The sequence below is a fragment of the Chroicocephalus ridibundus genome, chromosome 4 (genome assembly GCF_963924245.1).
Source record: "Chroicocephalus ridibundus chromosome 4, bChrRid1.1, whole genome shotgun sequence".
Lineage (NCBI taxonomy): Eukaryota > Metazoa > Chordata > Aves > Charadriiformes > Laridae > Chroicocephalus > Chroicocephalus ridibundus.
Genome location: NC_086287.1, coordinates 15,908,368 through 15,935,947, shown reverse-complemented (window position 1 = coordinate 15,935,947; position 27,580 = coordinate 15,908,368). Strand labels below are relative to the sequence as shown.

General features: G+C 38.4%; 2 protein-coding genes across 4 annotated transcripts in view; both read left to right on the top strand.

Moving 5' to 3' along the window:
* PIK3C2A (phosphatidylinositol-4-phosphate 3-kinase catalytic subunit type 2 alpha) overlaps positions 1 to 20,537 on the top strand; it is a 53,991-nt gene extending 33,454 nt beyond the window's left edge. For all 3 annotated transcript variants that reach the window (XM_063331638.1, XM_063331639.1, XM_063331636.1), the window contains 20 exons: positions 1,940 to 2,048; positions 2,826 to 2,968; positions 3,613 to 3,801; positions 3,974 to 4,067; positions 4,341 to 4,435; positions 4,754 to 4,934; positions 5,531 to 5,635; positions 6,683 to 6,775; positions 7,116 to 7,245; positions 8,766 to 8,902; positions 9,576 to 9,745; positions 10,850 to 11,006; positions 11,425 to 11,534; positions 12,512 to 12,719; positions 15,119 to 15,243; positions 15,654 to 15,771; positions 15,867 to 15,948; positions 16,414 to 16,523; positions 16,748 to 16,873; positions 17,491 to 20,537. In XM_063331638.1, coding sequence (XP_063187708.1) covers positions 1,940 to 2,048; positions 2,826 to 2,968; positions 3,613 to 3,801; positions 3,974 to 4,067; positions 4,341 to 4,435; positions 4,754 to 4,934; positions 5,531 to 5,635; positions 6,683 to 6,775; positions 7,116 to 7,245; positions 8,766 to 8,902; positions 9,576 to 9,745; positions 10,850 to 11,006; positions 11,425 to 11,534; positions 12,512 to 12,719; positions 15,119 to 15,243; positions 15,654 to 15,771; positions 15,867 to 15,948; positions 16,414 to 16,523; positions 16,748 to 16,873; positions 17,491 to 17,673 — 2,665 coding nt within the window. In that variant the 3' untranslated portion in view covers positions 17,674 to 20,537. The remainder of the gene's footprint in view (positions 1 to 1,939; positions 2,049 to 2,825; positions 2,969 to 3,612; positions 3,802 to 3,973; positions 4,068 to 4,340; positions 4,436 to 4,753; positions 4,935 to 5,530; positions 5,636 to 6,682; positions 6,776 to 7,115; positions 7,246 to 8,765; positions 8,903 to 9,575; positions 9,746 to 10,849; positions 11,007 to 11,424; positions 11,535 to 12,511; positions 12,720 to 15,118; positions 15,244 to 15,653; positions 15,772 to 15,866; positions 15,949 to 16,413; positions 16,524 to 16,747; positions 16,874 to 17,490) is intronic.
* A 156-nt stretch (positions 20,538 to 20,693) lies between these two features.
* On the top strand, positions 20,694 to 25,092 carry RPS13 (ribosomal protein S13). The gene is made up of 6 exons (XM_063333861.1): positions 20,694 to 20,809; positions 21,255 to 21,303; positions 22,771 to 22,849; positions 23,699 to 23,868; positions 24,245 to 24,345; positions 25,015 to 25,092. The coding sequence occupies exons 1-6, from the start codon at positions 20,787 to 20,789 to the stop codon at positions 25,046 to 25,048; spliced, it is 456 nt and encodes a 151-aa protein (XP_063189931.1). The 5' UTR covers positions 20,694 to 20,786; the 3' UTR covers positions 25,049 to 25,092.
* The last annotated feature ends 2,488 nt before the right edge of the window (positions 25,093 to 27,580 follow it).

Here is a 27,580-nt window from a genome sequence, read left to right as displayed (position 1 = left end):
AACAGAACAGAATCCTGACAGCAGGTGAACAAAGTGCTATGGTTCCGTCATGTCACTGGGAAAGAAGCACTTTTGCCTTAAAACTATCTTAAGATAGGAAAGAATTGCACTTTTCTTCATCCAGTACTCTTTATAAAAAGCAAAATATTGTGATGGCTCAATTTTTTAGAAATAAAAGACTTTAAATTTAAGGTATGCAGTATTTCTAAGTACTGTTATTCTTCAGATGCATCTTTGCCTTGGCTGCAAAATATTCAATGCTGCATGTTTCATATGTTCACAAATGCAGGAGCTAAACTGGAAAATTTGGATATATAGGGTTTTCTTTCTTTAATCCTTTAAAAATTCCTAAATCTGATAATAAGGTGATAATATATAAGCCAACAAGAGAATTCACATACTGTTTTAAAATCCAGGTAACTTTAAAATAATACAGGTGTATTTTCAAAGATTAGAAGAAATGGCTTATTTTACCTTCAACATGTTTCTGACTAATAGAGGTCCCGGGATATTCTGAAATTATTCCTTTTGATTTGGAGCTGGATTTATTTAAAAAAAAAAATTAAATAAAGGGATAATTAACTACTGTGTTAAACTTACGGCATACTTCTAGTTTGAACTTGCCTTCCTTCAAGTATAACTGCCGGATCCTGTTATACCTTTTTACCTTTTTCACTAAGAATGAAAAGTCTACTGTAACTTTCCTCAGTCAAGTGTTCCTGCATTTCATCAAGTTGCCTTGTCCTTGAAACTTTCATTATGAAGCATATTCCAAAATGCTTATCACTTTGGTAGCCATTTAACCAATAGACTTGACACACAGATACCAGAATTAGGCATGATGTTGCAGAAGTGATCACACTGTTGCAAAATAGCTTCAGGATTTATGCTTAAGATTTCCTATTTATATGTGCTTCTGACTTCTAGTTCATATGGGAAGCTTAAATTATCTAATTGTCAACCAAAGCTGCAGAAAGACAACCAAGTATTTCCTGGACAGTTACTTCTATGTATTGCTTATGTCTGTTCTGTGCGGTTTGCATCCTCTGGTTCTAGATATGGCTCTTCTTGTTCTGCTTCCTCTCTTGTTTGGTGACAATTCCAACAGTTTGGGAGTGCTTAGGAGTTTAGGCTTTCCTGCACTGCAAAGATGGCCTGCAGCTGCTTTGTCTGCACGGAAACTTGGATTTCTTTTCATAAACGGTGCTTATTTCAGCCTCCTGTTTAAAAGCTGCATTTCAGTCTCCTATCTGAATATCACATTTCACAGAATTTGATTGAAAACATAGCTTTTGTTTTGATCTGAATTGCAAATTTATCTTGTCTTCATGCTGCAAATACCAAACTAGTTTCAAACTAGCAAATACAAACATCATCTGATATGCATTTGCAGAATCTAGTAATGTGGAAAGCCCAGGCAAATGCTGATGTCTGTAATATTCATGTGCCTGTGCCTTTTATCTTGTAAGGTGAGAAGGTGCATGTGTTCAGTTTATTCCTCAGAGGCAAAAGTATTCCTTTTCTCCCTTAAGAGATAGGGAGCACTTAATTTAGCTGTGTCAGCAATGAACTCTTCCCTTTTGCCTTTTCCACCTAAAAGTTGTATGCAGTGTTTTAAAGGACTTAAAGTATAGAAGATATCCAGTGAAAAGAAATAAATTCACTTGACATTTGATGATCATAATTCCTTTTTTTAATCTTTGAACTGTATTGGCTAGTACAGTTTGATTTCCTGTGTTCTTTTCTGAAGAAATGTTGAAATACTTGTCATAAGATCTCTGCAGTAGAAACACATACTCAGTTTGCACTATCCTTTTATACCACACTAATATTTCTGAATTGTTTCCTTGTGGTGACCATTGATCTTCTTCAGATAGTATTTTAATATCTTGTTGAAGTAAGATTTTGACACTAATACCCATACATGCTTTTTTCTCAGATTGTTAACTAGTGGGACAAAGCTCTTGCAACTCTGGACCTCATCGCATCCACATCATGCATCAGGGATGGCCAGTAAGAAAGGAAATATGGAAAGAATAGTATTGCAGGTTATATATAATTCTGACTTGATCTGATTATGTTATGTTTGAATATTGTCACTTGTAACTCTTATATGAGTGGTAATAGATAAATTAATGTTTTGGGGAGAGTGTAAATATTGCAAAGTCATATCTGAAAGCCAGTACAGAATCGTGATTACTAAACATTAAGGGTAAAGAATGGAAAGCTGCTGTAAGTGTATACAAGTTAGTTATTGAATCACTATCTTGAAGTAAGAGAAACTGGAGATGCCTTGGTAGTACATGCTATCAGTACTGGGAGAGAACATCTTTGAAAAGCAATCTGTAGAAATGTATGCTGAGATGGGATTTGTCTAGACCCAACAATAGCAATGCCAGTTTCTTTACAGAACATAAGCACCTCTCTTTCTAAATTCAGAGTCCAAATTCCTCTCCAAAGAGAAGGCATCTTGTTAGGCATGGCTTAACAGTCCCAAGACATGGTCGGAGTTGGTGGTTGGGTTGAAACCATTGGTGCAGATTTCAGTAGTTCTGTGATTATTCTCCACTCTAAGCATTCTCACTTCACTTCTGAGGAGTACTCCAACTACTGGATTGTGCAACAACAGAGTTCTCATACACTTAAGGACCACAGTTATGTAGAAGAATTGAGATGGAAAAAATTCAGGAAAAAGTATCTGAAAACTTTTATGCATGTAGACCTAAAGAGTTCAGATGCCTAAACATCCAAGGTTGCTGAAAGGGGGAGCTTTCTGTACTGTTCTTAAGGACTTGCATAATTTTATTCTTTTTTTTTTTTTTTAGATTGACTTCCCATCCCATGCTTTTGATATTGAATATAAAATCCCTCAAGCTGCAGAGACTACTGTGCATCATTCTATAGAAACATTAGAAAAACCATTGAGAGAACGTCTCCTTGCCATTCTCTCCAAGGATAACACTATTGGGTATGTTCATCTCTTTCTGGCTATGGTCTAATTGCATGTGACAATTTGTGGCTACGGTATGCAATGCTTATTTATTCTTAAATTTCTTTAATATGATTCTAGTATATTTTGAAGACCTGTGGAGACTTAGAGAAGAGATTGAATTAAACTTGCAAAATAATAGTGCTGACTTAATGAATTTACTTGTGCCATAATGGCCCGTGTTGTAATATTCTCCTGTTACAAGATCGCTACCCTTTTGGCTGCCTGTTATATATGCCTATTCCTGCTTGGCAGTTCTTCAGTTTCAGGGAGCAGTGGCAGTTTTAGCAGTGTTTAGTGGCTTTTCTGTCAGGCTTTTAGAAGCTTTTCTGGCAGGCTTTCCCATTCATCTGCACCAAACTAAAATTAACATTTTGGCTTATTTCAGATTATACTAAAACTTATTTTTGTCCTGCCCAAATTATAACTTTAAACAACTGTTTTCATAATGCTTGAGACTTTATTTACTTCTCATTTTGACTTTTGTGGAGGAAATAGCCATTTTAATTTCACTCCATGTTGTGTGTTAAGTCATCTGTATGTATACAATGACCAGTAGCATTAGGGTTATTCAGGTGATGGTCTGTAACGGATGTTATAAACTGAAATGCTTTTGTCTGCAGGCTATCAAAAGAAGATAAAGAATTTTTGTGGGAGAAGAGACATTATTGTCATAATCATACTAATAGCCTACCAAAAATACTGGTTAGTGCCCCTCACTGGGACTGGGCAAGTCTTCCAGAGATATATTCGTTACTTGAGCAGTGGCCTCCTTTATCACCCTTAGCTGCACTGGAACTACTTGATTCAAAGTAAGAAAAACAACATAAGTAAGTTCTCTGTGTGTTGTGCATTAAATTACTTCTCTTCAGTAGAAGATTCTGAATGCCATTCTTGTGGAAAATATTACTGAATGAAAAACAAAACAAAGAAAACCCTGCATGAACAGAATAAACTTAATGTGGATTTGCGGTGATTTTCTAGGTTTGCTGATCAGGAAGTACGAAACACAGCTGTGAATTGGATAGAGACATTAAGTGATGATGAGTTAACGGATTTCCTCCCTCAATTTGTGCAGGTAAGACTTTCTGCCAATGCTGAAGTTTGAATTTATTTTTTTTTTGCTCTTGAAAGCCTGAAGGAATTGCTGATTACTAGTAGCAGAAGTGCAATTGCATGCCTCTCTAATTAATAACCTTAATGCGTAGTATGGAAAACAATTTGAGTAAAGAATCACTCTGTGACTGTCTTGTGGATTTGCAGTGATTCTGTCTGTGCGTTAGTCATAACATCTCAGTCTTCATCTAGAATTAAATCCAAACCCAATTTATTTCATTTTCTTTGTATTTAGGCATTGAAGTATGAAACCTACCTTGACAGTGCTCTTGTCAAATTTCTTTTGGCTCGGGCACTGGGAAGCATTCGAATAGCGCATTATCTATATTGGTAAGATGTTCTTTGTTCCATTGTTCACATAATGTGTTTACTCTAAGATTAATATTTCCAGAAAAAAATATTCTTTCTTAATATCATGGCTCATAACAATGAATGTTATGAATGGAGAGTATACAAAATGTAGATCCTGGTTTTTATGAAAAAGCAGACGGTGCCTCTATGAGGCACAAACTTCTTGCCTTTTATATCCTTTATGTCAGTAACTTAAGATATATATAGTACTGATTCATTAAAATATTTTAATGTCTTAGTGTTGCATTGTTTGCAGCATTTTCCTTAGGAAAATTTAACTTAAATCCTTTATTTCAGGCTTCTTAAGGATACACTGTATGATACAAAGTTTGGCGTAAGGTATGAGCAAATCCTTGGAGCTTTTCTTTCAGTCTGTGGAAAAAGGCTGAGGGAAGAGCTGGAGAAGCAGACCAGACTAGTGCAGCTTCTTGGAATGGTAGCAGAAAGAGTAAAGCAAACAAGTGGATCTGCTCGTCAGGTGTGTACATATTTTTCATATTCTTTAGGAAGAAGACTGAGTATACCCTCAAAACAATCCACTCAATTTCTTTTCTAGTTTAAGTTCAATAATGCATTATGTATAATATATAGGAAGATCTATTCATCTATTGCACTGCATTTTATCAAGTTAATGGCTCAATTAAGTTGATGTTTTTGTCAGATTTGTTGTCATCCTAAACATAAGAATGTGTGAGGCGACAGGGTAAGAAAATAGGATGGTTTCAGTGTACAATAAACTGGAATTGGATTTAAACCTCTTACTACTGAAGAATGATCCCATTTTGCAAAAGAAGGGGATATCTATTTATATGCGAATATGAACTTTCAGTTTGATAGAGTGGGATGCTGTCATCTGACTCAGTCAAAAAAAACCAACTTGTGTGATATTAGTGTTGTACTGCTAGGCTTATGTATTTTTAATAGCTAAAACAGCAATTATCATTTCTAGTATTCCTTTGACACCAAGGAGTTAAAATGTTGGCTTCAGAATGACTTTCCAGAAGTTTTCTGTAGATGCTCTAGTTAGGAAAATGTCAGCTGATTTTTTTGTAATAATTTTTTTTTTGTCTGCAGGCTGCCTTGCAAAATGGTATGGAACGTGTGCAGTTATTTTTCTTGAAGAACAAATGCCGTTTGCCTCTTGATCCCAGTCTTGTGGCAAAAGAGTTAAATATTAAGGTAGTGCTCATTCAGACTTTCAAAACATTTTTGTAAAAATGACATATAGGCAAAGCTTTTACAAACAGAAAAAAAAAATCAGTTGAGGTGCTTGAAAGCTCTTTATGCTGGGGGGGAGGGTTTTAATTAAAAATTCGGATTGAACGAGGCAGTGAAATTGGCAAAGATAAAATGTATACAAATGCTTGTGTAAAACCAATGAAGGTTCTTGTATTACAAAAATAGATAGCTGTAATAACTTACTATTTCTTCAGACACTGTGTCTTTTGAGACCAACAATCCTGGTAATAGTAAAGCAGAGGATTATTCAAAGTGTGTGGAAAAAGTCCTGTTTGCAGTAGTAATTAAAAGAGAAAATTGACCAAGGCTGTGAAGTTCAAACAACGAGTAGTTGCTGTGAAATGGGTGAAACTACCTGTTACTGGTTGTGTCCAAGACATACTGAATCCAGGGAGGCAGAGTATAGCTTTATTGTATTGTGAAGGTCCAGTAAGTAATAATGTAGGAGAAGCAGGTAAATTATTTTTCCAGAATTCTGCAAGGTTTCACAATATCTGCTCAGAAACAATCTTGATTTATATCACCCTGCATGACGGAGAACCGAAAGGTCTGTGAACATTGGATTTAATCCTGTGTGGAAAAAACATTTGTCTTGCTTTCCTTCTCTACTGTAACTATGAAATCATGAGTATATACTTGAAAGCAGATAAATGAAAATACTGTGAAATGTGCAAATACCAGTTTTTTTATAATATCATCTAGCTTTCAAAAAAAGCTGCTGATAAAATATTTATCTGTTTTATTCACTCTTCTATTCAAAATGTATAAAAAAAATCACTGTGTAGCAGTATTGGCTTTTGTACAAGAAGTCAACAAATAACAGCCAAAGGGCTCTTTATTCAAAGGAAGCGCGTATTTGCCACAATCGCAATGTTAAAAGTCTGAATAGACACATTGTGCATTAAACCTGCTAGTTGTCAGAATGTCTTGTTTTCTGGGCTATCAGGAATAGTCCTTTTTGAGTATTAACACTCAATCTACTTGTAGGCATGTTCTTTCTTCAGCTCCAATGCAGTACCACTGAAAGTTGCACTGATAAATGCAGACCCTCTGGGAGAAGAGATTAATGTGATGTTTAAGGTAGGCCTTACATGTGTGTTGGAGAAAAAAAGTTGAATGATAATCACTATTTCTTTGGTATCAATTTAGTTTTAGTCTAGACCAACAAGCTTATTTATTTTGTGAGTTTGTTCCTGTGTATCTAGAAACTGAGATATGAGCAGGTTGTAAAATGTGAAAGGAAGTCTACTGCATGTCAAAGCTCAAATGTAGCCTGTTTGTCTTGTTAAGTGCGTAGCTATGAGGAATAAAGTAGCATAGTGTATCACTTCTTACAAATGTAAAGTGACTAAAGTCTGTGAAGCTTAGTTTTGCTGAAAGCATATTATGCTTTTAGCTAACTTTTATTTTTCTATTTAAGGTTGGAGAAGATCTGAGACAAGATATGTTGGCTTTACAAATGATTAAGATTATGGATAAGATCTGGCTGCAGGAGGGACTGGATCTACGGATGGTTATCTTCAAGTGTCTCTCAACTGGAAAAGACCGAGGTGCAAAACCAGATGCTGCCTATAATCTTTGCTCCCCCACTTCAGTTTCTTGTCACACTGATAGCGAAGAATTTCTGTGCAGAGGCAGGCCCAAGAAACAGTAGAAAGCCTTCCATGCAAGGAACTTCAGTACTAGAGAGTATAGCAAGATAAATTGTTCTGAATTTCCTGGTGGCTGAATTGCATTTAAATGTGTTTCTGCTCTTGGGTCCTGAGATTCTTAGGTGTTCTGTTGTCAATGAACAGTGGTGCAAACAAGTAAATATAATGATAAAAGTAAGGTTTCTCTTGATACCCTTACTGCAACACAAGAAAATAATGGTCCAATAGCAATCCCAATTCCAAAAGTTCAGTTACAGTGAAAGAATGTACTCAAGTCAAAAATGAAATTCTAAAGTATTTGGAATCTGCTGCAGTTGAGTCAGGGAGTATCATTCATGGACTGAAACGTGCAAAAAGAAGAAAAATTCAAAGCGCACACGCTGTCCCCAGAACTAGTGTCATATGCTGGTAAAAGTTCCTTGGCAATATATGGCTGCCTTTTAGGTTTGAAAATAAGTCACAGAACTTAAATTTGAGTGTGGATACTACCCTGCACCTTGAACGTGCTTTTTGCTAGTTTTCCTGAATTCTCTAGAGCTAGCCCATAGGAACTACAAGATCCTTAAGAGGATAAACAATAACTTAAGTATTTCTTCAGTCAGATGCTAGAACAGCATGATGAAAACTCTTAAATACACGGAAACATTGGAAATTTAGTTTGGCAAAACTAAGCAAAAACTTCTATTTATGTAGGACTTGCTCTTTAGAGAAACAGATGGCTTTTCCTCCTATTTTGAAAGATGACATGATTGCACAGCATGTTACATTTTTTTTGTTGCTGTTAATTTTAGTATTCCTAAAGTACTTGAAGGATTGAAGTAGAGAAGAAAAATGGATGTAAATTACAGATTTGCCTTTAGTAGCTCTTGCCGAGATAGAAGTAAAATTCTGTTAATCAAATAAATGTTTTCCTTTTATGATTTAGCTATACAAATATTTTTAGTAAATGGTATCTCCAAAATAAGGCCACATGTGAAGCCCACTGCTTTATTTCTGGAGCAACAGTCTGGTCTGTTTCAACACCTGACAGCAGAAAGTTACTGGATTACTTAAGTGCCAGTGTATGAGAAATGTCAGCATCAAAATATTTTGCAGTTATTGCGTATAGACCAATACTGGTTTATGTAGTAGAAAGTAATTATTCAAAGTATAATTTATATGTGCATTCTAGCAACCATAATTCTAGTAAAGTAAGCCTAACTTGGATTGCTACATGCATTTCATGGTATGCTTTGTAATATAGTCTGTGGAAATGTTTAGTAGACTAATAGCACTATTTTTATACCTAACTGGGTTTTGAAAGAAGCTAGTCTAAGATTATAAAAGCCATCGTTGTCAAGAAAGTGTCTATTGAATAATGAAAATGCAGTGTAACTTAAGGAGATGGTTAAATACACTTTGTTATATTTTCCATAAAGGCATGGTAGAGCTTGTTCCTGCTTCAGATACACTTAGGAAAATTCAAGTGGAATATGGAGTGACAGGTTCTTTTAAAGACAAGCCTCTGGCAGAATGGTTGCGAAAGTATAATCCTACAGAGGAGGAATATGAAAAGGTAACTTTTTGTCAGTGGTGTTCTTTTTTGAAGATATTTTAAAAGGGATAAATACAGTCTTATCTTATGAAGGAATGAAATTCTTATTCCAGATCTTCCACGGAAATTTTTTGTTTATATCTTTATGAAACTTAATTTTTTCATATAGTTGAAAAAGAGTGAATGAAAATCCCTTATATAACTAAAAAGGAGCCAGATGAATTCTCATTATTCACATAAGGAATTTTTATTGGATATAGAAAAAGCATACTTCAAATTTAAGATAGGAAGGCATGGTGGCTTCTATGTAATTTAGGAGCAGTGGCCTATTCTCATACAAGCGCGTGGGATTCAAAAAAATAAAATCTTTTATTTTGGCTACAATGCTTTTACAACACGTTGGAAAAATAAGTCTTGTATCTTTTTCTTTTCTCTGGTAACATTTGTTTCTTTTTGTGATTTGTCTTCAACTCCTCTTTTCTCTTTCATTTATTTAAAAAACAAAACAACAGTTTTTGATGGAAACCGTGGTATCTAAAGGTATTTGCAAAGCTATCTGAAGAACACTATTTTGGAAAAAAGCAAATTTTAGGGCCTGTCTAGCCTGGCTTGGATTTTGCACTGTTGAATGCATGAATGCTGTTTTCCCACTGATATTGATCTCAATTAACTTTTTTTTTTCTCTCCCTCCCAGGCTTCAGAAAACTTCATTTACTCTTGTGCAGGATGCTGTGTAGCTACTTACGTACTGGGAATTTGTGACCGCCACAATGATAACATAATGCTCCGAAACACAGGGCATATGTTTCACATTGACTTTGGAAAATTTTTGGGTCATGCGCAAATGTTTGGTAGCTTTAAAAGGTATTCTCTGTAGCTAAGCAATGTAGAGAATGAAGTGATTTTTAGTATATTTTCATAAGCATTATAATTCTAAGCACTAACTCTTAATTGCTATTATCTGCTGTTCTCACTATGAAGCCAGTATCTTCCAGTTTAACCACAGAGTTTCCAGAATACATCAAACTTACCTGTATAGAATTAATTTTGAAAAGGCTCCAGCTTCCAATTTCCATATTCTGATCTCTGGAACCGTTTTAAGTCAATGCACATAGGCATAGCTTTCAAATAAAATTACTGTTCTCTCTACTGGTGGATTGAAATAAGGAATTTGGTCTCCTAAACATCATTTAATTTCAATGCTTCCAAACTGCATTCATTCCTTAAGAACTTTGTGCTGTGCAGACTTGGCAAATCTCAATGGGAAATTCTTTACAATAATTATAAAAGCCAAGTGTTTTGGTACAGGAAAAGATTAATATAACTTCTTACTGATATTTGGGATCCTTACATCTAACACAAATCTTGGTGTCATTTCCAGGAATATTGGATAAAACTGTAGTGTAGTTTCACCTCTTTTAGCTATATTCATGCAATTATATATTGCATGCTTGTTAGGTAAACTTTATCAATGAATGAGAAATTGAGTGCCAGAACCTTTATGTCATCTGAATATCTGAGTGTGAAACAAATGAGAACAGGCTCTGGCTCATAAAAATAGTGAATATCAATGTTATAGAAAAGAGTGAAGGGCAAGTTTGTATTACTACCCCGCTGTGTAGGGGAAGATAATCTATATCCAGCATAGAGGATTTATGTTTCAGTCGGGTGATAATACAGTCATTAAATTTGTTTTAGCGTGTAATGAGTTCCAGAAATGAGCGATGGAAGGCATTAGATGGTAACCTGGCCTCCAAGTGATACTCCAGGAGATCTGCTGTAGGTCCAGTACCATGGGGATGTGTTGGGAATCTGAGATAGCACTAAGCAGCTGAACCCAGCCCAAAAAAGTAAAATGGCATTAATTTAATATCGTTACTTCAAGGTGGAGATGGAGGGGAGGAGGAAGCACATGACAAAGTGAATAGACCTTATAATTAACTTACGAATTCTGTGCTCTTTGAACAGGGATCGAGCTCCTTTTGTGCTAACATCGGATATGGCTTATGTCATTAATGGTGGTGAAAAACCCACTATTCGCTTTCAGTTGTTCGTGGATCTCTGTTGTCAAGCTTACAATTTGATAAGGAAGCATGCAAGCCTCTTCCTTAACCTACTTTCATTGGTAATCATTTTATTAATTTCAATTTAGATAGATCTGTCATGGTGGGTTGTATTAAATGCTATGCTTTTTATGCTGCAGAAACTCTTAATGCGTGCTTTCAAAAGCCAGAAACATTAGATGTACTTTTTAGGAAGGCTGTATTTTGGAATTTTTAAAGTTTTTTTACTATCTCACTGTTTCCTGAAAACTTAAAACTAAGATGATACCATAAATTACACTGGAAAGTGTTTTTAACTGCTTCTAATTCAGCAGAAATGGTGAATAACTGCTGATTATAAGCAATCGTTGGCTATCGCTGTTAGCATTTAGCAATTTACTGCAGCTTCAAATTAATTTGAGGGCCTAAGAGTTTTATTCATTCAATGTAAAATCATACTGGTTTTATTGCATTAAAACTCTAAATTTTAATTTCTTGCAGATGCTTTCTTCTGGGTTACCAGAACTAAGTGGGGTTCAGGACTTGAAGTATGTCCAGGATGCTCTCCAGCCCCAAACAACAGATGCAGAAGCTACCATTTTCTTTACAAGGTACTGGATAAGTGAAAACTGAAATATCTCCCAGCATCATCCTCTCAATGGGAGCTTTCTGCTATGAAAAAACGTACTAAGGATGTTCACAAACGTTATCTGTAGAAGTTGAATAGTTACACTGTACAATCATAAAATATCAGTTAACCAGTGAATGACATAAATAAGATCAGTTTCATATAAGATTAATGCTTGTGCTAAAATACTTTGCTGCCTTTAAGAGTAACCTTGTGCCAAAAACTGGTTTGGAATACTGAGAGCAGACAATTCTCTTTGGCTGTTTTGAGACTTGCATTTTGAATACATCCTAAATTGCTTAAGAGCAGTGTATATGGTGGGAACCTTGTAATGCATTGTAAAGAAGTTTTGTCTTTCAGGAAATGCTTTTGCACGCTGAGGAGGGAGGGATGGTGCTCCAGCGGAGCAAGCGGGGGTGTGCATATACTGTAACTGAGTTGTTGCTATGTGTTACAAAATGTTGTCATTGTACTTCATTTAAATATATGGGGGAAATGGCAGTAGTATGCATGCAATTTAGTATCATAGAATGGTTTGGGTTGGAAGGGGCCTTTAAAGGTTATCTAGTCCAGCCTCTCTGCCGTGGGTAGGGACATCTTCAACTAGATCTTGTTGCTCAAAGCCCCATCCAACCTGACCTTGAATGTTTCTAGGGATGGGGCATCTACCAGCTCTCTGAGCAACCTGTTCCAGTGTTTCATCACCCTCATCATAAAACACTTATTCCTTATATCTAGTCTGAATCTGTCCTCTTTCAGTTTAAAACCATTACCCTTTTGTCCTATAAATACAGGCTGTACAAAAAAGTCTGTCCCTGTCTTTCTTATAAACCCTCTCTAAGTATTGAAAGGCTGCTATAAGGTCTCCCTGGAACCTTTTCTTCTGCAGGCTGAGCAGCTCCAACTCTCTCAGCCTGTCCTCATAGGTGTTTTTTGACATTATTTTTTTTTCTTTTCTAGGTTGATTGAATCCAGTTTGGGAAGTGTGGCCACAAAGTTTAATTTCTTCATTCATAATTTGGCTCAGCTGCGTTTCTCAGGTCTACCTTCTAATGATGAACCCATCCTCTCATTTTCTGCTAAAACATATTCTCTTAAACAAGATGGCCGAATCAAACAAGTGTCTGTGTTTACATACCAGAAGAGATATAACCCAGATAAATACTATGTAAGTGTGTGGAATCTGTTTCCATGCAGTGAAGATACTGTGCACTTTCTTCCAACAAGATACATTCTCCTTCTTGCCATAAGTTCAGTACTTAATCACAGAGAATTAGTCCAGGGGAAACTTGCCTTGTTTAGGTTTAAGTAGCTAGCTTCGAAGTAGACAAGTAGTTTCCCTTTATTGACAGAGATTTAGTAAATACAGCTATAGATACTTACTTGTCCAGTTAGGCACTAATATCACATTTAAGATGAGCTGAAGAGTTCTCTGAAGTCTGACTGCATTGGCTATAATGGGAGCCTAGAAACCTACACCACTGTTGACACCCAAGACGGAGCCACACTGTGGATGACTTGAAAGTAAAAACAAAACCCATAATTGAAATCTAGATCTTACTGGGAATGGGCCAGCTTTCTTGCTTCCCAGGGGATAACAGAGTTGTACTGGCTCTGGCTGGGATGGAGTTATCTTTCTTCATAGTGGCCCACACAGTGCTGTGTTTTGGATGTTTAACTAAAATTCTGTTGATAACATGTGGTTGGTTTAGCTGTTTCTGAACAGTGCTTGTGCAGTGTCAAGGCTTTCTCTTTTTCTTCCACTTTGCCCCTGCCTTCCCTTGCAGTGAGTAGGCTGTAGGTGGGCAAGGAGTTGGGAAGGGACACAGCAGGGACAACTGACCCAAACTGGCCAAAGAAATACTCCATAGAATATAATGTCATGCTCGACAACAAAAACTGGGGGTAGAAGAAGAAAGCAGGCGATGGGAGGGTGTTATCTTCCAAGGTGGCTGTTGCTTGCAGGCTGGCTGGGCACAGGTATGCTTGTGGGACGTGGTGAGAGATTGTCTTTGCGTCACCTCCTCTCCCAAGGACTGCCTTTATCTCAGCCCACGGGTCTTCTTGCTTTTGCTCTTCTCTCCCTTGTCCCGTTGGTGAGGGGGTGCGAGTGAGCAAGCAGCTGTGTGGGTGCTTAGCTGCTGCCCAAGGTACACCAGCCACAGGATGGTATTTTTAGCATCCAATAATATTGTTGAAAATTAAGACACTTCTTGAAAAGGATCTAGAAGGGAACAGAAAGGACAGAAGTAGCGTTGGTGGAGACATTTTTAAAAAATGGGGATTTGAGTCATGTTTAGGGGCTTATGTAGCTGCCTTCTGTAAAGTGGCTCCTTCCTGAATAGGAGTCATTAAGTCAAACACTCTGGTTTTGTTCTGACCTTCCATTAAAGTTGTATTTGCTCCTCCTAAGTAAAAGTATCCTTTCCTGTATTAATGCACCTACACTCCTAGCCAGTCTCACTAGAGGCAGCAAGCATTACAATGTGCCCTCAGGATTTTGATAGACCTGGGTTACACTTTAAGACTTGTATTATTATTGTGTTTGTATTCCTATGCAAATGTGCAACCATCTTTTTTTCTTTTTCTTTTTTTTTTTACTTCTCTACTGCTGTTTATTGGCCTAGAATAGTCAGCTCAAGTTATGTCTTCCTCAAGTTGTTTAAAAAGTGAGCTATATTGATATATGCACATCTGTTTCCAAATTGTATTTACTGTAAATGTCTTAATCTGGTAAGACACCAGGTAGGGAAGGTAGAACAAAGCTGAATAACACTAGAAGTGAGGAAGAGCTTTGTGCTGAATCACTGTATTATATATGTATTTCAGCACTCCTGGTCTAAGCCAAAACAGCCTCTTCCAGGAAACTGTTAAGATATCTCCTTCTGTCTAGATTTTTAAACCTCTTCCCAGTTGCACGTTTTTTAACTATACCTTTAACCCATCTGCCCATAAAATGGCTCCAGTTAATTGAATTTTCTGTGCAGTTTCTCAACCTTCATTTCCCTTTCACAATAATGTGAATAACTGCATCCTGGAACTGGAATTTCTAAAAATTCCTCTTGTATAATGCAGTGCACTTGCACCTGCCCACCAAATTATCACTTTAAAAGTGGAATCATTTAGAATCTTGAGAGAATTAGATTGAAAAAAATTAGGCGTTAGTTTCCTCCATAGTCCACACCTGAAAAGTTTTGTGGTAGTTCTGGCCCCACAGATACATGTCTAGATCTAGTCCTGCACTGATGTAAAATTTTGTACACTTGCTATATGGTGTGAACTTACAATGAGGCTTAAAAGGGAGAACACAGACACCTTGGCCTTAACTACCTTTATCCCCCTGTTGGATGTGGATCTATGTTATGGGAAGATCATGTGATGCTACTTTGCATTATAGTAGGGCTGTTTAAAATTCTAACTCTACTATAAAATACAAACCCTTTTAGTGGGATATGTATGCAGGAGAAGGACTACCATAGTAGAAACAGTTAATTGTTAAGCAAATTATATTGTCAGTTCTATAATATTGTTACTACTTTTATCTTTGTCTTCTTGTGTTTTGGACAGATTTATGTAGTCAGAGTTTTAAGAGAAGGGCAAGTTGAGCCAACATTTGTCTTCCGAACATTTGATGAGTTCCAGGAGCTCCACAACAAACTTGGCATTCTCTTTCCTCTTTGGAAGTTACCAGGGTATGTTCCTAACTCACTCATCACTATTATAACAGAAGCAACAAAACTGCTCCCAGCTGGGTGGAGGAAGAAATAGCTTGAAATGGAGACAGAAACAGCCGAGGGGCAAGCTAGACCTCAAAGTTGGCAATTAAGGGAGAAAACTGTTGTCCCTTAACTTTTAAGGAGGAGAGCCACAGGAGCAACTCAGTGTCTTTAGTCTGTGTGTTGTATCACTTGTAACAATTACCTATAAATGTTTCCTTGCCTTTCTATAACGTTGTTGCTTATCAGCATGCCGTTTCTGCTCACAATTGCCATGAAAAAAAACAAACGTGTATCAGCACTTCAGGATGGAAATGACAGTGAAATCTAACTGTACTTACTTCAGAGAAATTAACTGAAAACTCTATCTTGTTCTTCCCTTACAGCTTTCCTAATAAGATGGTTCTGGGAAGAACACACATAAAAGATGTAGCAGCTAAAAGAAAAGTGGAGCTCAACAGCTACATACAGAGTCTGATGAACAGTTCTTCAGAGGTGGCAGAAGTGAGTTCAAATAACTTAAGCAAATCCAATGCAACCTTTCAGACTTTGGTGCTTGTTAACACTTAACTAATATGTAACATTTCTTCCAAATTTAGTGTGATCTTGTTTATACTTTTTTCCATCCATTACTTCGTGATGAAAAAGTGGAAGGAATAGACGGAATAGCCAGACCTACAGGTAGGTAATGTTTTTTGGGGGATGTTTATAAAACGGATAACTACAGTATGACACCTTTACAATGTGATTTTTTTAAAAAAAAAAGTCTTTTTTTTTTTTTAAATTAACTGTAGTTTTCCCTCACTGAAAGCTTTGCATCACTGTCTTTCCAAATGTGCCTGCATACAGTTTCAAGGAAATAAAAACATACCAGAAACTGCAACAATATATGTGATCGCTTGGGCTTGCTTATGGCTTGATTAAATTATTCAAGTTTTTACTCTAAACCTCCGAGTTGGTTCTTAAAAGAGAATGCAAAATTCTTCAAAACCTATGGCCTTGCCCCCTTATTAGGGAACTAGAAATAAAATCAGAAACTGAACTTGGTCTAAGGCTTGTATTTTTTTCCTCATATATAATAAGGTGGTGTAGTACTGATGAAAATGTACAAATATTGCAGAGGAAATAATTATATATTTTTTTCAGATGCAAGTCCATCAAGTCCTACCTCAGGCAAAGTGGGAGGAGAAGTGAAGCTATCCATATCATATAGAAATAGCACTCTATTTATCATGGTGATGCATATTAAAGACCTGGTAAGCAGAGCTCACTGCCAAAAACTCTTTCCACTTTGTCAATTGCCTTCTTGACTTAGTTCCATCATTCCTGCATCAAGCTCTTCCTCCAAATCTTCCAGCTGCCAAATTAATTAACTTTTGCTTTTGGTTAGCTTGATTACAAAGTCTAGATACTTGAAAATAATTATTCAACCAGGTGTGCATTAGCTTGTTTTCTAACTTGTCGTGGTTTTGGATTGTAGGTTACAGAAGATGGTGCAGATCCAAATCCCTATGTGAAAACATACTTACTTCCAGACACGCACAAAACATCCAAACGGAAAACCAAAATCTCCCGGAAGACAAGAAATCCAACTTTCAATGAAATGGCAAGTTAAAATTTATGCAGTAACTCCCTATGGTTTACTATTGTCTCTTATTCTAAGCAGTAATTAAAATATTGTCTAAAAAATCTGTGAAGATATATAGATGGAAAAGAAACTTGTTTGTGAGGAACATTGTGCCCTGTTTTTTAAAAAACAAACAAACAAACAAAAACCAAAAAAACACCCAAAAAACCAAACCAAAACAAAAAACCAAAACAAAACCACCAAAGCAACTGACTAGGTAAACATACTATTACAAGTAAGCAGAAATTTCTCAGACTGACTCTGAGGAGTGATGAGAAGGAAAGGAATCTTAATCTTAAAACTAAAGATCCCCCTGCCCTGGATTCACTGATTCATAATGTGGAGAAGAATGAATTCAGAAGTCTTGGCAGGTTATCAGTGCTTCCATCTAAAAACACCGGTCCTTTTAAATGCCTATCATTGGGAGCACAAAATAAAATATGGATGTACCTCAGCTCATCCTCTGAGAAACAGATAAACTGAATGGCCATAATGTGCAGTTAAGACATCTGTCAGAGGCTAGGCAGGCAGAAGAAAGGGCAATCTGTGCAACTTCATTTGGTTAACCAAAAAATTCTTGACTTCTTACCTTCTAGCTTGTGTACAGTGGATATAGCATGGAGACTCTGAAACAGAGAGAACTTCAGTTAAGTGTGCTCAGTGCAGAATCGTTACGTGAGAACTTTTTCTTGGGTGGAATTACGCTCTCACTAAAGGACTTCAACTTGAGCAAGGAGACTGTTAACTGGTATCGACTAACTGCTGTACCCTATCTGTGAACTCCTTTCTACACCTGAGTAAGACCAGAACAATTGCATTCACTTGTGCTTTGTGCATCTTCCTACTTGAAGATAATTTGTACATCTTAAAATAAGAGACTCTGCATTTCAACAGATATGTTGGACCAATGTTCATGTAGCCTAATTTGGAGGATTTCTAGAAAACCTGGTTTATGTTTATGCGATGTTATCAAAGCATCATTGTAAATGTTTGAGTTGTGGGTAAAGGAAGGGGTTTTTAAACCATCCATGAAAGTGAGATGAACAGTTTGACCATGCTGGTTGGTTAAACCATAACTTAATCATTAGGCCCGTGGATATAGTGAATTTCTGCTTTTAATTTTTCTTACCTGTGTTGTGTCATCCATGGCATGATGCTGGACAACATCAAAGAAATGACATATTTTAGGATTACATTCCCACTACTAACTAGACACCACAGAAGCAGCGACGGGTAAAATTTTGGTGACTTCACACACACCTGTAGAAATGAAGGTTGAAGGGCTGGAAAAATTCCTTAGCGTTGCATTTAATCCCAGATTCATGCTTCTCTAAGACTTACTGGAGTGAGTGCCAATAATGGAAGTTGTAAATAATGGTGCCTTATAATTCAAATGCTTCTCTTTTACCTCATTTCTGGTATTTAAATATGTATACATGTGAACTTTCAGCTCTTTAAAAAGGGGAAGCATTCTCATATTTTGATACCTTGCAGGTCCTACTGGAAGTCTCTTCCTTGACATGTTATTTACAAATAATATCACTTTCACTGATCTTCACAGTTAGTGCAACTTACAAAAATTTTTTTTCTATCCCGTCTTCTACCCATGATCTCCAAAAACTGAATGAAAGCTGGCTGAATGTGGTGCCGTAGGAAATGTGCCCAGCTCCTCAGTGTTTTGAAATGTCTTAATCCAAAGAGGCATTTGCACCTGTACCTCCAGGTAAAGGATGGCCTCTAGTTAAAAAGCACAACTGCTGGATGAATTGCAGGCCAGAAATGAGTTGCATTAATGGCTTTGAGAGAGGAACTTGGTCACTTTTTTTTTTTTTAACAGTTTACAGCAACACTATTTCTCACTCACAGTAAGAATTAATTCCACTAAAAATACTTAATTCCAAGGAACATTAGATTTGAACTATATTGTGACAGTGGAGAACAAATGTCACTTACTGTCTTCTGTTAATACCACTGGTTACTTAAATAACAGGTGTTTCTGCACTTCTTATTTATCTTCCTCTGTTTTTAGGATGATCGTGTTCTTTCTAAACAAAGCTGTAGAATAAAGCTACATGCTTCTCTTGAGTACTAAATCTTGAAGCAAGACAAGACTATCACCACTGACCATGAGCAAAATTTTAAAGTAAAATATGCAACTATGAATCAAGACACAATACAGGGAAAGCCTTCTGTATACCCAACGCTAAAAACCTATTTCATAATCCAGTTTTCCTTCCCCTGCTACTGACCAGTCTCCCTTCAATACAGAAGAGAGAAGTAAACTTGAATCTCTTGGTGCCTAAAATATTCACGGTCCAATTTCGTAGGAATTATTACAATTAAAAAGCTAAGAATATCTTGAATGTTAGAAACTGGGTTGATATTAATGGGCGTTAACACATCCCAGTTTTATTAGGCATCTTTTGCATATTTTTCATTTAGTATATAGCCTGTAAATAATAAACTATATAACTAACTAGATATATTTCCTGCTCACTTGATGCTTTTGAGACTTACTCCATTCCATCATTAGAATCACAAGTCACTTAAACACAGGAAAGTAGACTACTGTTTTTGTGAAACGTTCCATTGTGAAATAAAATGAAAGCAATATGTACTGCCTTTTTTGCAGTTTGCTATTAAAGCACAGTGTCTTACAGCACAAAATACTAATAAACTAAAATCATTTAAAAAATGATTTGCAGTTTTAACAGTTGTCTGGACTCTGAAAAAAATGTATAGTACTGTATTATTGTTAGCACTTGTCCTGACTTCTGATTTAATCTTCTTCATAGCTTAACTCATTTTGTGCCTTTCCCTTCCTCTTCAAAATAGTCACTGGCTGAAGCTTTTTATGGTCATGGATTTTATTTTGTCTACGGGATCTGGCCTTAGCCTCTCCTCACGTGTAGAGGAACAGCACCAAGCTTGCACCTCTTTGCACTAGTCTCAATTAAGAAAAAGTGATTGTTGCAATAAGACTTCAATGTACTACATTAAAAAAAAAAAAAAAAGAAAAAAGATGGATGTGGAAGAGGAAAATATTCACTTAGGGCGGAATTTACCAGTACACTAAGTAGCTTAAAACCTAGTTTTAACAGCTTTTTGTATCTTGTTTAATGAAAAGAAAAAAAAAATCTTTTATGCAGCCAGGAATATAATTGTCTATACAGACGTTGTTTTGGTATTTCAGAGTAAGAGCTTGCGCTAAGACCTCTTCCTTTTCTCTATTAACCTAGAACTTTGCACTGAAATTTTTATTACTGCCTTTTTACGATCTTACAGCTACCTGTCTCTGGAAGCATGTTGCGATCTTTGATAAAAAGTTCTTTTCTCTATTTTTACAACTCGGGCTGTGTTAGAGCTTCCCCTTCACCTGCCTTAAAGTGCTGGCTTCTCCTCGGCCTGGCACCGCCGCCGTCCCTCCCACACTGTGACCGGGTAGTGCTACAGGTGATGAAATTCAGCGAGAGTGATGAGTTTGTCTATATATCTGTAAGAACCAAATACTTTAATTAAACGAGCTCGTTAATAAAGATGTACAATATTGCCCTCCGTCGGGTTAAATGTGACTCCGTAACTGTCCTGTAAGTACATTAAACACTACTCTGAGGAAAAAATAAAATAAAATGCGTGGAGTTTTTTCCTCTGTCCGTTGGGGCCGTTGAGGGGGTCGGGTCGGGGCCGGGCGCCCCGCCGCCCCTCACAGCCCTGGCCGCGCGCGGTGCACGCCGGTCTCCTGGCTGGCGGCGTGCGCCGCGCGGCCCCGGCGCCACTGATTGGCTAGCGGGCGGGGCGGGGCGGGGCTAGGCGCGGAGGCGCCACTTCCTGCGGAAGTGGGGCTGTGAGGGCCTCCGCCTCGCCTGCCTCCTTCTTTTCCTCCGCCGCCATCATGGGTCGCATGCACGCTCCCGGGTAAGGGGCCGGGGGTGGGGTATGGGGCTGGCACAGGGCTGCCGCGGGCGCTAATGGGGCGCTGTCGAGGGGTGCGGGAGCAGAAAGGCTTCTAGGGGAGCGATGTGGCCTGTGTAGGGAATGGGGGGGGGGCGGGAAGGCAGGCGGCTGTGGAGACATGGCGGGGCAGGGTGGGGGAAGGTTCGGGATGGCGCTGAGGAGCGCGTTCCTTAGGCTGGCCCCGGGCAGGGCCATGGTTGTGGTGTCTGGACTCCTGTTCCCGATGCTGTACCGGTGTGGCCTGCACTGGTTGCGGCAGTGTCTCCAGGCGAGGAGGGAGGCCGCAGGCCTTGGCCGTGCGGGCTGGACGCGGCCCTGCAGGAAGCGCTTGCAGTAGGCCGCCTTGTATCAGGGCAGCCTAGCTCGTGCGGCTCCGCTTAGCGTGTGATCTGCTTCTTCCCCACAGAAAGGGCTTGTCCCAGTCAGCCTTGCCCTACAGACGCAGCGTGCCCACGGTAAGTAACTTCGCCGCCCTGAGAGCGCTTCGGCTGCCTTGTGGCGTTCAGTGCCGAGTCCGGTTCCCTTAGCACAGCTCAGGAAAGGAAGCAAAACGAAGAGACCTGTAATATTTTGTGTCATCGTTTTTAACTTCTGGCCTGATAAAATCCTACTGTAGCCTATTCTCTTTGCGATATTGAAGAAGCAAGTATCATTTCCCGTCGAGATTCGTTGGGCAAAAAATTCTCTTTTCCTCTCTGTACCTTCCATTATTTATTTAAGTATTACTTCAGTTGTTTTTAGCCTGTATGATGTTGATTCCTACAGATGAAATTACTCTCTTCATGCTCGAGTTTGGCCTTTGCCATTGTGGAATAAACCGACTGTTTTCTAAGCTATTTACAACAGTAATTTGATTGATCAGAGCACTAATTTAAGTAATTTCAGCATGCCCTTGGTTCATCCCGGGTACTTCTGCTTAAAACACTTACTTGTCTGCTAAAAGATCAGGTGCTTAGGTTCTATCTGTTGGCAGAAAAATCTATTTATGATGCATGTGGAAAAGCATGTACTGAAAAACAGTTAAATAGAAACGTGAAGTGGAAGCACAAAACATGAAAATAAAGAGATGCAATTTAAAGTAAGATAATGTGAAGCTGTTTGAAGTACTGCTGATGGCTAAACAGTTTAACAATGACTAGGATGTTCAAATGTTACAGTTGTTTTAAAAAATCCTGTGGGGTTTTTGTGTAGTTTTATTTGTACTCCGGTTTGCATTGTAATATATAGTGCACGTCCAAATACATTGTTTGCCGTGCTTTTCTATTTCATACTGTGAATACTAAAAGGAAGAAAACTAGGAGCTTTTGTAGCTCATTGGAAGAGTAAAGGCTACCTGGTTTGTTGGTGTTGTCTTCCCCTGAGCAGTTGCAGAAGCTGTGGCTCTATCAGCACAGTTTAACACAGAAATAACAGAAAAGGCACAGTTCTGTCTGACTAGATCCATTTCTTTCATTTATTAATTAATTTGTGTACTTCTCACTAATCTTTAGGCGCTTTACTGAGCGATGCCTGAATGGATCTCAATTTTGCGTTTCTGTCAAAGGCCCAATTAGAGTTCCTTCCCAATAACAGTGATTTCTTTCCCCCCTCTGTTAGTTTGTATTCATGCTTCTGGTGTGGCAGTTAAAGTAAACTGATGATAAAGCAGCTGGTTGGAGGCTATATGGGGTGTTTTAAACAGAGACTTTCTTCCTTCACCTCTGCCTTCCCCCACTGTATTTCACTAGCACTGTAATTTCATAACATGTAAAAAAGTTTCTGTATCATTAGAAATACAATTTCAGTTCTTGATTGTTTTTTCAAGCATTACAAAGCATCTATTTCTACCATTTATAAAAAGCTTTTGTACAGCTAGCCTATGCCTCTGTGTTAAGCAGGTTTCATCAGTTGTGTGGGTTTGGTTTTTTTCTGATTTTCTTTAGTGGCTGAAACTTACTTCTGATGATGTAAAGGAACAGATCTACAAGCTGGCTAAAAAAGGCCTGACTCCCTCACAAATTGGTAAGCTTTATTAATAACTCCTAAATGGAGTCAAAACACGTTTTTCTGACTGTTATAATGTAATTATTATAGGTTCCTTCAACCTGTGTTTAATAACATGCTACGAAAATACAGGTTTCCTGATGTACTTACGTATTCACTGTGTGGATACTACTAAAAACATAGTATGTCTCATTCTTGCAAGGCGCGTATTTGATGAAGTAGTTGAGTATTTTCTTTTTCAAGCAGAAAATTGAAGCATCTGATCTTTTAACCTGTCCTTAAGGATGGCCACTAACAACTGTTAATAGGGAAGTTTAGTCTGCCCAATTTCTTGGAGAAAAACTTGACATCTCATCTCAAGTGTTAGGAGCCCTGTGTTTAGGAGCTTACTGAGCTACATAATAGATCAGTTGGTAAACTATAGTTTGGACCCCTCTAGAGCTCTGCTTAAAATTCTGAGAGTATTAATGATCCCTATGGTACTATACATTATTTTTTTTAGAGTAAAGATGTCTATGACATCTTTGTTAACTGTAGAGAACAGGGTGATTGAATACCTAGCTTTAATGAGTCCTGTTGAAAATTTCCCAGTAATACTGTAGCACTGAATGTGTTAACCTGCCCAAGTGTGATGGGTGGCTTAGTTGTCTGTTAAGTGCTATCTGATAAAGTGTTTCAGCTTCTCTAAGTTGTGTTTTGCTCGCTCATTGTCTACCTCTTGTTCACAGTTTCCAACAGAAAGGTTTCTAATTTAGAGAGGACTTTTTTTTGCATATCTTGTAATTTTAAGGTCAGTTTCACAAGATATTTTTTTTATGTGTGTGTAAGGTTTTTCTTTTCAATGTGCAATGTAAATGTTTGTTTCAGGTGTGATCCTGAGGGATTCCCATGGTGTTGCCCAGGTTCGCTTTGTTACTGGCAACAAAATTCTGAGAATCCTTAAATCGAAGGGACTGGCCCCAGACCTTCCAGAGGATCTTTATCACTTGATTAAGAAAGCTGTTGCTGTTCGCAAACATCTTGAGAGAAACAGAAAGGTGAGTACTAATTTAAGTAGACAACTTTCTGTGTTTGTTTTTTCAAATAATACAGTAGTTTGTTTTTACAGCTTGACAAAGCAAAGACTTACCGTACCTCGTGTTAGCCACCCTCTTTGAGTAAACTTAATGGTTTGGGGAGGTATTTTGATGAAGGAGAATGGTCCTTGTCTGTGAAAAGGATCTTAAAAGCATTGCTTAAATCAGAACAGGACCAGAAATACATGGTTTTACCGTATTCATCAGACTTTGGGAATGGGAGTGTGGAGTTTGTAGCAGGAGCTGTGGATTTTTTTACATTATGAAAGCTCATCTGAATTGTACGTCATTGAGAAGTCAAAGTAGTGCTTGGTTGTAATGTAACTTTCTTTTCAAGGACAAAGATGCCAAGTTCCGCCTGATTCTGATTGAAAGCAGGATCCATAGGTTGGCTCGCTACTACAAAACTAAGAGAGTGCTGCCGCCCAATTGGAAGTAGTAAGTCTTCTCTTACGTTATTATTTTCACCTACTGTAGGTTTTGTAAACAATGTGTTGGGGCTGTTCAAATGATGAAGAGTGAATTATGATCAGGCATATAGGTAAACCAGGCAGCAAAGAATAGGGATTTCCATAAATACTAACTGATAAATTAACGGAACATATTGCTGGGTGAAATGGCTGTCACAACACTTGGAAAAAACCATTGTCTCAACGAGAGAAGTCGCTACTAGATAATTTCTATAATCCTTTATACAAACTCTTGTTCTTACTCAGATACTTTTATAGTTCATGCTACTTTAAAAATTTATTGAGAAATGGCTTAGCCGTGGCAAAAATGAAAGTCATTTGGAGTTTTTCTCTAGGAAAATTTAACCAACGTAGGAGAATTCCCATAGACATCAGGGTGAGCTCTTTTTCTGAAAAGGTGCAAATTCATCTAGTTAGGTTTTTGAATATATGGGTTTGTGCTGTTATCCTAGTGTTTCTGTTTCTAAGGAAGGGTGAAATTTTTCTTTATGCTGTAATTGTAAAAAAAAATTTAAACAGGTAGTGATTAAGCTCACGACTGGTAAAGCTTTAAACCGAAGCACTTTTTTTGGCAACTGGTTTGAAAAAATGCCTTTGCAATTAATATTTCTTTTTCTTTCTCTCTTTCTTTTTTTAGCGAATCATCAACAGCTTCTGCCCTGGTCGCGTAAGAGCTGGCTATGACTTACTGAAAGAATAAATTTTCATTAACTAAGTTTGTGTTGTCTCTGAATGGTTGGTGTCTTATAAACTTTTGCCCCTTTCAGGAAGCTGCATGTAAGTGGGCAGTTTTCAAGGTGGAGCAGACGTGTGGCCATAATTTACATATTGCTGACGTACAGTGTCAGATCCGGGTAGTGGTTGTTGCTGTCCTGAGACCAGCTGTGCAGTTTGTGTCTGTGCTTAAACTGGATTTTTGATCTGATAGCCTCAAGTTAGTAAAGTGACCTAGTCATTCACAGCAAATGTATTTTATTCACATGGGGCTGTGCCTCTGTGGGTCCTGCAGGAAGAAGTGGGGAAGAGAATGTCAGAAGGAAGAACTGGGAATTTAGAAAATGCAGAAAGAATTGGAGGGGCGGGGGGGACGACACACACAAAATTGGAGAGGTTGATGGACTCATTGCAGGTAATGTGGATTTTTATAAGCTTGTGCAGAAAGCTTAAACAGACCTCAGCCGGTTCCTGACAGCAACTGTTGCTGTCATTTGTAAGTAATTTTTAAAATAATCTTTGAGATTTGGGTAAATACAGGCAACTAGCTCTCAGATGTTACGTTTTTACTGAGGTAGTTTTCCCTAAACGCAAAGGGCTGTGGCTGTTTTATAGTCACTGTTGCTGAGGTTGTGCCTCCAGGTTCTAAATAGCTTTGACCTTAAGAGCCATCTTTCTGCTGGAGAAATGTGGAGAACAGACTGACAGCTTTTTCCTTTTTTATGAGAAGATTATAAATGGAGTTATTAAGTGTAGTAGCTACTTTCTAGATTGTAACCATCAGAACATGGTAACTTCAGGACTTAATTTTGCAGAAAGACACGGATCTCCTGACCTGATTATGAAGCTAAATATAGACTTGTGATTAAGAAGGTTTTAAAAGTAGAGCACTGCACTCCAGCTGAACTCTAAAGTGCTGCCGTTTGGTCCATCTTAAAAAGTTAAATTACCGGCATCCATATGTGATCAGAATACTTGCCTTCATTTCTGAAAGCTGGTGATTCCTTGCCAGGCTGTCAAAATGATAACTAAGTGTTCTGGGGTGTAGATGCAACAAACCACTTTCATGATATTAAATAAAAAAAATAAAAATAAGGTGCTGTGAATCTTTGGGGCTGGAGGTATTGCCAACTGAAAAGCATAGGGGATGCCTTCACTGTTCCAAAATAGCTGCATGTAAATAGTAAAAGTACCAGCAGATGGCACTTTGAAACATTACTGGTTTTAAAAAGTTGTATATTTCAAATAGTGCCATCTAGAGATCAAGTGTCAAGGCTGACAGTCCGAGCCAGTTAACAGATGGTGTATTTAGAATTGTAATACTACTATATATGCGTTCCCAAGTGATACGGTGGTTTTGAGCGCGGTCATATTGAAGCTTATGCAGTTCTTGTACTTCATCCTACTGGGATGTTTTGGTCTGAACACAATCTCCACTGTCTTTCCGTGACTGCTTTGCTAGAGGAGCTGAAAGCAGGCTGTGCTGTACTCGTGTGGCATTTCACTCATGCAGTGATGCTGAAAGCGGCCCCAGCCTTGCCATAGCACGAGGGAAGGGCAGGGGTTGTTGCAGTGCTGGGGTCTGTCTCGCAGGAATGGAGGAGAGGGGGAGTACCATGGAAATAATTGTCTCGTGGTGTACTGTCAGGAATGGAATTGCCCAGGGACAGACCCTGGGCTTGCAGTAAGGTCAGATCCAGGTCTTGAAGGTACTCCTCAGGGTAGAGAGAGCAGTGCACCATATTTACTGCCTGTAGAACGAGGCGATCTCACGTCGAAGAGCAGTAAGGGCATTGTGATTGTACTGTCACGCACATGTCTTTCTACTACTTAGGTTGTTAAAGATTCTGTATTTCCTGTAAATCATATAGGCTAACTTAAGTAAGCTGATCATTCTCATTAAGATTGTCAGTCCCTTAACCCCTTGGTCACCAGAAGAGGCTCACCATCAGTCACACTCGGTTGCCCCAGGGCACACAGGTTGTCTGCTCTGCAGCTGGTGTGCCACAGGACAGTGGGTGCCTGGCCAGGCGTGGGGACAGTTGAGCCAAGGCACTGGCAGGGGTAAATCCTGCCGGGGGAGCGGACCCCTGTGAAGCACGATACCAAGCAACGCGTTTGGAGGATGCTGTCCTGCAGTGTGTGTCTGAAGAGAGGAGTGTGGGACCAGGAGCAGCGTGGTCCTGTGGAGACATCAGGTAAGTGTACTGTTTGACAGGACTGTGTCCGGGTGAGAGTGGAACTCTTTCAGGTCGTCTCCAAAGTCTCCTACCACATAGCTGAGCACCAGGGGGCTGCCCCGGGCAGCTGAGGACTTGTGATCTGGCTGCCAGGTACAATACGGGTCATGGCTGGCTGGGAGAGTTGTGGAGTCTTTCCTGCTGCTCTGGGTGGAGGTACTATAACTTCTGTTTGCTGGAGAGAGGCGGTAATGGCAATAAGTCCAGATCTGAAAGTAGTTGCCCAACAATAATTCTTTTTATGAACCA